We start from the raw sequence: 6,283 nt of genomic DNA, 5'->3' as shown, positions 1-6,283 counted from the left end.
TAGAGTTATAAATCATATAATTATTTATTAAGTAATAAAGTATAATAGAGGTATATGTATAAATGCATATATATAATTTAAGCATCATCTTGATCTCCCACAACATCAGCCCATCCAAATGATCGTTTCACAGCTTCCTTCCAACCATGATACATTTGTTCTCGCTTTTCATCCGTGATTTTCGATTCAAAAACAGTTTTTCCTTCAGTGTTAACCCCTTGAAGATCTTCTACGCTCTTCCAAACGCCCATAGCAAGACCAGCAGCAATTGCAGCACCTAATGCGGTTGTCTCTCTCATCTGGGGTCGATGTACCTGGATATTCAAGACATCTGCTTGGATTTGCATACAAACATCCGAATTGGAAACACCACCATCTACCTTGAGTGACTTAAGAGGGTGACCAGCATCTTTATTCATGGCTTCCAAAATAGCGCGTGATTGATAACAAACAGCTTCCAGAGTTGCTCGAGCAATATGTTCACGTTTTGTGTATTGTGTTAATCCACAAATTGTACCTCTAGCATCGTCACGCCAGTAAGGAGCAAACAATCCACTAAAAGCGGTAACAAAATAAACACCTGCTGTATCTTTTACTTTTTCGGAGAGAGTGCTGATATCTTTACTTTCATTGATGATACCCAAGTTGTCTCGTAACCATTGGATTGAGGATCCTGCAACCGCTACAGAACCTTCTAAAGCATACATGGGTTTATCGTTCCCTAGTTGATAGGCTACAGTAGTCAATAAACCGTTCTTGGAAATGACAGGTTTGTCTCCGGTGTTGAAAAGCATGAAACATCCTGTGCCGTATGTATTCTTGGCCTCACCAACGTGAAAACACTTTTGTCCGACCAATGCACTCTGCTGATCTCCGAGACATCCGGATATAGGTATATTTTGAAGGGATCCTGAATGGATCTTACCATAGACACTAGATGAGGGTACGATTTTAGCCAAGTGTAACTTGGAGAATCCGAAAAAGCTATAAAGAATTTTAGAAACTGGAGAAAATTGCACATGATATTTATATACGTACTCGATGGCTTTTTGACTCCATTCCAAAGTATGAATATCCATGAGCATAGTTCTACTAGCATTCGTAACATCTGTTACCAAAACACCGTCATTCTTGACGCCACCTGTTAAATTCTATTAAGAAGATTAAAAGTCAATATTTTATAAAACAAAACAAAAAAAGTATTTGCTTACATAAATCAGCCAAGTATCAACAGTACCAAATTGTAATCGATTATTTTCATAGGCTTCTTTTACAGCAGGCTCATGTTCAATCATCCACTTTAACTTGACTGCCGAGAAATAAGTGGTCAGTGGTAAGCCACAGATGGGTAAAAGAGCATTGATGCCTTGGGTTTTATCTTTTTGATTAGCCAGTTCCTGTACAGTATGAGCCGTTCGATTGTCGCTCCAGACGATGGCTGGACACAAAGGTTGCCCAGTCTGACTGTCCCAGACTACAGCTGTTTCACGTTGGTTTGTGATACCCACGCATTGAATGCAGGAGGCCTCATAGCCCAACAGAGAGAGTTTTCGCACCGCATGCTCAATACATGTGTCAACGGAAGCCAGTATATCATAGGGGTCATGTTCCACCCAACTACAAAGAAAGGTGATTAAAAGAAAGAAATGATAGATCAAAGAAAGTAAATCTTACCCTGGGTGTCTGTAATGCTGTTCAAATTCCATTTGATGATAGGTTAACAGTTTGCCATCTTGGTCAAATATAACGAATCTTGTTGAAGTTGTGCCCTGATCAATAGCACCGATAAATTGTTGTATGGTCATTTTTTAGCTTTTTTTTTTCTCTGTATTTAAGAAAGGAGGAAAGGAGAAAAGGAGAAAGTTTAATTCCTTGTGTGTGAAATATATATAGGCGAGACGTGTGTAACGTCCAAAGCATTTTATTTTTATTTTTGAAAAATATGATCATCATCACTTCAGCAATGTTTAGCTTGAAAAAGCTGGAACCAATCAGAATAGCGTATTTTTTTAGTATGTGTCAGAATTGGGGGGTGTTCATGTAAATGTGACAAAAGTATGAAATATGATATTAAAAAAATTAAAGCTCATTAGGATCTAGGAGCACATAATTCGGGGTTACAATGACTTGTAAAGGCCGTATCATCAGACTCAATTTGAAGAGTTGAATGGTGCACACCGTAAAGATCACAAACTATATGTTGGCCTTTGGATAATATGTCATCATAATCTGCACCAGAACTACTGTCAATAGTGATATGTGCTGTCAATGAATATTTTCCAGGGGATAATGTCCAGACGTGTAAATCATGGACCGCAAGTACACCGGGGAGACCCAATAAGGACTTTTCAATCAGGTCTGGATGAATATTACCAGGCACACCCTCCATAAGAACTGCAAGCGAGTCTTTAACAAGATGGTAGGTTGTATATAATACTAAAATAGAGAAAACAAATGTACAGATAGGATCAACAATAGTCAAATGAGGCTTATAGATGAGAATGATGGAAGAGATAAAGACACCTATAAATAATCATTTAGACTGGAAGATAAGATACACATCTCTACTTCTTTCTCTTACCGACAGACGCTAACAGATCGCCCAGTACATGGAGTGCTGCGGCTCTTAGGTTAATATTAGCTTCCTATGACAAAAGATTTAGCAAAAAGTGTCAAAAGAAAAAGTCCGATAGAGTTTTTACCTTATGAGGAAGAGACTCCCCTGTTTCATTCTCGACGTGGCCATGCTCATGTTCTTCATCATGCGAGTGACCATGATGATGTCCACCCAATACATAGGCCAAACTTTTATGAAAAAATATTAGTGACCAATATTATTCAAAATCCATCTTATGTATACTCACACCACGTTGACAAGTACACCAACAGCAGCCGTCATGCACATCTATTTAGTAGAATGTTTTTAGAAAAAAATACTCGTTCGAGGTGGTACAGATTAGAATGTAATTTACCAGTTTTGCATTGATTACTTCAGGATTTTTAATACGTTGTATAGCTTCATTCACCAAAAAAGCAGTAAGAACCCAGATGGTTAAGACGGACATGAGAGCTGCAATCACTTCTGCACGATGAAAACCAAAACTATGTTCTAAATTTATCTTTTGTTATTTTAAACTTAACAAAGAAAAACAAAAAAGTACCAGCCCTAAAATTTTAAAAGACTTACTCTTGGTAGGTGGTTTTTCTGCCAAAAAAATGGCTACAAGAGCCACAACAAAACTAGCTACGTCTGATAACAAATGAAACGCGTCGGACATCAAAGCTATACAATATAAATTAAGCACAATAAAAACAATAACTTGTTTTTCTCAAGTTACCTAAAGAGTTTGCAAAATATCCTGCTACTAGTTCCGTAGCAAAGAAGCAACAGGCTAAACAGACTGCAAACCATAGCTTTTTCTTTGTTGATTTAGCTTCCTCACGATCTTTGGAGGTAAGGTTCGAACAATTCTTTTGGGTGATGGTGTAAGAAACAACCGATCCATTTGGTAAAGGAACTGTACTAATGAGAGGATCTCTCTCCGTACTTGTACTATTCATTATATTGTTAAAGATAGATATCGGAAAGAAAAAAAAGTGAGAAAGGAAAAAAAAAAGAAATAATTTTTTATAATGCTATTTGGGGGCATTGATCTCGGCCAATGAAATGAACTGCAGCCTTGTTTTGTACAGCATGAAAAATTAAGCTTTACTATTTTTCGACGTAACGAAACGAATGTCCTATCTGTTCTAAACAGAGCTCAAACGAATAACATGGCAGGAACAACAAATAAAATTTTGAAATTTTTGCGTTTGATTTGCTGTAGATTTTCATCAATACACTATGCCAGAGACAATTGTTACAAAAAAGGGAACTATTTAAAAGTCATAATTACTGACCTAACTTCCAATGTAAACCTCAACAATCATTTTGAGTTTGACGGTTTCAGTAAGAAATTCTTTTCCTTTTTACTGAGCGAAAATTCCAGCATTATGACCAGTTTTTTTTTAATATGTCTCCAATTAAAAACAAATTATTATTTGGACATAATGTCACTGTCCCGTATGCCATATATTGTTATGATGGAACTTGTTTTCGTACTCTCGTGTATATATTAGAAATACCTTTTTGCCGTTTCAGGAACTGACTGTACTTTAGATTCCTGCTGCAAGGTAGATTTCTAATGTTCAGTAACAGTTCCCTTGAACGTATTTGACTGTATTTTGTCTTATTTCTTAAGGATATTTATCAAATTAAAAAATCCTTTAAGGATATTTTGCTATGTTCTTCCTAAAGTTGAGAGGTTAATCGGTTGACCTTATTTATCTGGTTTCCCTGGTTACTTCACTCGAGGACTCCTTTGCCCATATTTGTCCTGTGCAAAATTTCAAACCAATCAAGGCAAAATTTTTGATTAGTGACTTGTTAAATTCCCCCAGCGCTTCAACAAGGGGAGAGCAGGGGAATAGCCCAATAACTCTGTCTCTTTTTTTCAGAATGTTTCAACAATTATGGTCAACGGCCTCAGCTAGATTTGGTGTTGCTGCCATGAACGCTACACGTCCTTCTATGCTTACCCAAGGTTCTAGCATTTTATCTGCTAGGTAATTTTTTTTTGTGTTTTTTTTGACATGAAGAAACTAATCATTGATCGAATCTAGTATGGGAGCTTTCCGTAACCCTATCAGCAGTGCCATGAACACTGCAACACAAATGCGTTTCGTCACATACGGTAACACCTATCAACCTTCTCAGCTTGTTCGTAAGAGAAGACATGGATTTTTAGGCCGTTTAGCCACAAAGACAGGTCGCCGTGTTATTATCAGACGTCGTATGAAGGGTAGAAAGTTTTTATCTCATTAAAGCATTCTCCGCACACACATACACTCTATCTCTCAACCAACAACACATCCAAAGTATTCAACCTGTACATTTATTTCCCCCTCGCTTTTTTTTACGCTTATTAAACAGAGAAAACAAATTAGAACTTTTTTTTATATTAAAGAGGAAGATACAATGGAAGAAAATACACTAGGTAATTTATCATGCTTTAGCTTTTCTTGAATATTACGACGGAAATTTCGACCTTGGCGACCTTTGAATAATGGCATTAAAGGTCGCACCATGAGTGTGGCAGGAGGTAATCCGTATTCATCTTTATCCAAGCGTTTGGAGTAGAGTCTATCGGCATAGTCTATATTATTTGGAGTAAGAGATCTTACACATTTGTATTTGTAATATTGTATTCTACCTAAATATTCGCTTGTGATTTGCTCAATCGATTTTATAATCGTATCGCCATATATACCCTGATCTAGGGACTGAAGAAATACAGGGTCGTCCATCACTAAGTAACATTGAGCATCATATTCCCACCTCCAATCACAACCCACAATTTACCTTTTCTACCAATCATACAACCATCCACCTTTTTTAAAACCGACTTGATCTCATCCACCTCTGTAAAGCCACCATTGATTGACATGGGCAAATCGGGAAATGCCCTTGAAAGTTCAAACACCCGATCATAATTCAATGGAGGTATTGATCGATTTTGCTTGGGTGATAGACCTTTTAATAGACATTTTCTGGCATGCACAATCAAATGAGGGGGTGGCTTATCGCTTTTCATTAAAGTCTGAACATAACCTTGCAAAAAGTCGAAATTGTCTTGATGATCAACACCTGTTCGACACTTGACAGTGACTGGAATTGTCACATTGTGCTGGATCATGGCCGACAACATGTCAGCTACTAGATCAGGGGTCCTCATTAAGACAGCTCCAAAACTACCATGTTGTACATTAGGACTAGGGCAGCCATTGTTGATATTCACATGTTTGTAACCGTAATCCTGTAACAATTTAGTGGCCCTTGCCATGTCCTGCACATTGGAACCGCCTATTTGAACTACAATGTTGGGTCGAGGTTTCCCCACAAAGCGATCTAAATGATCGGCATGATGAAGAACCGCTTGACAGTGATGCATCTCGGTGTAATAATCATAACGGTCCTTGCCAGAAATGATGTGTAACAATTCCAAGAATTGCTAAAGGGGGGTTATTAGCGATAGGGCTGTCAAATATGTCAAAAGCAATTTAAAATAAGGGGCATACAGGGGTAGTGATATCAACCATTGGTGCTACACTGATGGGTCGCTCTAATCTTTTTAGAGTATGCATGTGCCGACATGATGTTGTGATAAATCTTCTAAAAAAGGTCATGATTGATAAGTAAACAAAAAAAAAAAAAAATATGAAAGAGCAACAACAACAAAAAAAA

At 37.4% G+C, this 6,283-nt stretch overlaps 4 protein-coding genes across 4 annotated transcripts; 1 reads left to right on the top strand and 3 right to left on the bottom strand.

Annotated features, from left to right (window-relative positions):
• EV154DRAFT_496064 (uncharacterized protein) lies at positions 1–1,836 on the bottom strand. The gene is made up of 4 exons (XM_051600109.1): positions 1,675–1,836; positions 1,212–1,617; positions 1,039–1,151; positions 1–984 (listed from the first exon to the last, which is right to left on the bottom strand). Exons 1-4 carry the CDS (start codon positions 1,803–1,805, stop codon positions 78–80), a joined length of 1,557 nt encoding a protein of 518 aa, XP_051461567.1. The 5' UTR covers positions 1,806–1,836; the 3' UTR covers positions 1–77.
• A 44-nt stretch (positions 1,837–1,880) lies between these two features.
• Positions 1,881–3,579, bottom strand: EV154DRAFT_496062 (cation efflux protein). The gene is made up of 7 exons (XM_051600108.1): positions 3,339–3,579; positions 3,188–3,283; positions 2,973–3,109; positions 2,865–2,905; positions 2,703–2,805; positions 2,582–2,645; positions 1,881–2,523 (listed from the first exon to the last, which is right to left on the bottom strand). Exons 1-7 carry the CDS (start codon positions 3,559–3,561, stop codon positions 2,090–2,092), a joined length of 1,098 nt encoding a protein of 365 aa, XP_051461566.1. The 5' UTR covers positions 3,562–3,579; the 3' UTR covers positions 1,881–2,089.
• Positions 3,580–4,469: 890 nt separating this feature from the next.
• EV154DRAFT_458107 (ribosomal protein L34-domain-containing protein) lies at positions 4,470–5,038 on the top strand. The gene is made up of 2 exons (XM_051597437.1): positions 4,470–4,605; positions 4,663–5,038. The coding sequence occupies exons 1-2, from the start codon at positions 4,499–4,501 to the stop codon at positions 4,862–4,864; spliced, it is 309 nt and encodes a 102-aa protein (XP_051461565.1). The 5' UTR covers positions 4,470–4,498; the 3' UTR covers positions 4,865–5,038.
• Positions 5,039–6,255, bottom strand: EV154DRAFT_458105 (dihydrouridine synthase-domain-containing protein; the record flags this gene model as incomplete). Its single annotated transcript, XM_051597436.1, has 4 exons — positions 6,118–6,255; positions 5,402–6,050; positions 5,253–5,348; positions 5,039–5,195 (listed from the first exon to the last, which is right to left on the bottom strand). Coding segments are annotated over exons 1-4 (1,008 nt in total), but the record flags the coding sequence as incomplete, so codon positions are not given.
• Between the last annotated feature and the right edge of the window lie 28 nt (positions 6,256–6,283).

The sequence above is a fragment of the Mucor mucedo genome (assembly GCF_025094135.1).
Source record: "Mucor mucedo strain NRRL 3635 chromosome Unknown EV154scaffold_12, whole genome shotgun sequence".
Classification (NCBI taxonomy): Eukaryota; Fungi; Mucoromycota; class Mucoromycetes; order Mucorales; family Mucoraceae; genus Mucor; species Mucor mucedo.
This window is presented reverse-complemented; position numbering and strand designations above follow the sequence as displayed.

Excerpts from the sequence above, each read along its gene's own strand:
- EV154DRAFT_458107 (XM_051597437.1), top strand. The coding sequence starts at position 4,499 with ATGTTTCAACAATTATGGTCAACGGCCTCAGCTAGATTTGGTGTTGCT. Across the intron at positions 4,606-4,662 it reads TCTAGCATTTTATCTGCTAG|TATGGGAGCTTTCCGTAACC; the intron begins GTAATTTTTTTT and ends GATCGAATCTAG.
- EV154DRAFT_496062 (XM_051600108.1), bottom strand. The coding sequence starts at position 3,561 with ATGAATAGTACAAGTACGGAGAGAGATCCTCTCATTAGTACAGTTCCT. Across the intron at positions 3,284-3,338 it reads ATATTTTGCAAACTCTTTAG|CTTTGATGTCCGACGCGTTT; the intron begins GTAACTTGAGAA and ends TATATTGTATAG. Across the intron at positions 2,646-2,702 it reads GGGAGTCTCTTCCTCATAAG|GAAGCTAATATTAACCTAAG; the intron begins GTAAAAACTCTA and ends CTTTTGTCATAG.
- EV154DRAFT_496064 (XM_051600109.1), bottom strand. The coding sequence starts at position 1,805 with ATGACCATACAACAATTTATCGGTGCTATTGATCAGGGCACAACTTCA. Across the intron at positions 1,618-1,674 it reads CAGCATTACAGACACCCAGG|TTGGGTGGAACATGACCCCT; the intron begins GTAAGATTTACT and ends CTTTCTTTGTAG. Across the intron at positions 985-1,038 it reads TGGAGTCAAAAAGCCATCGA|CTTTTTCGGATTCTCCAAGT; the intron begins GTACGTATATAA and ends AATTCTTTATAG.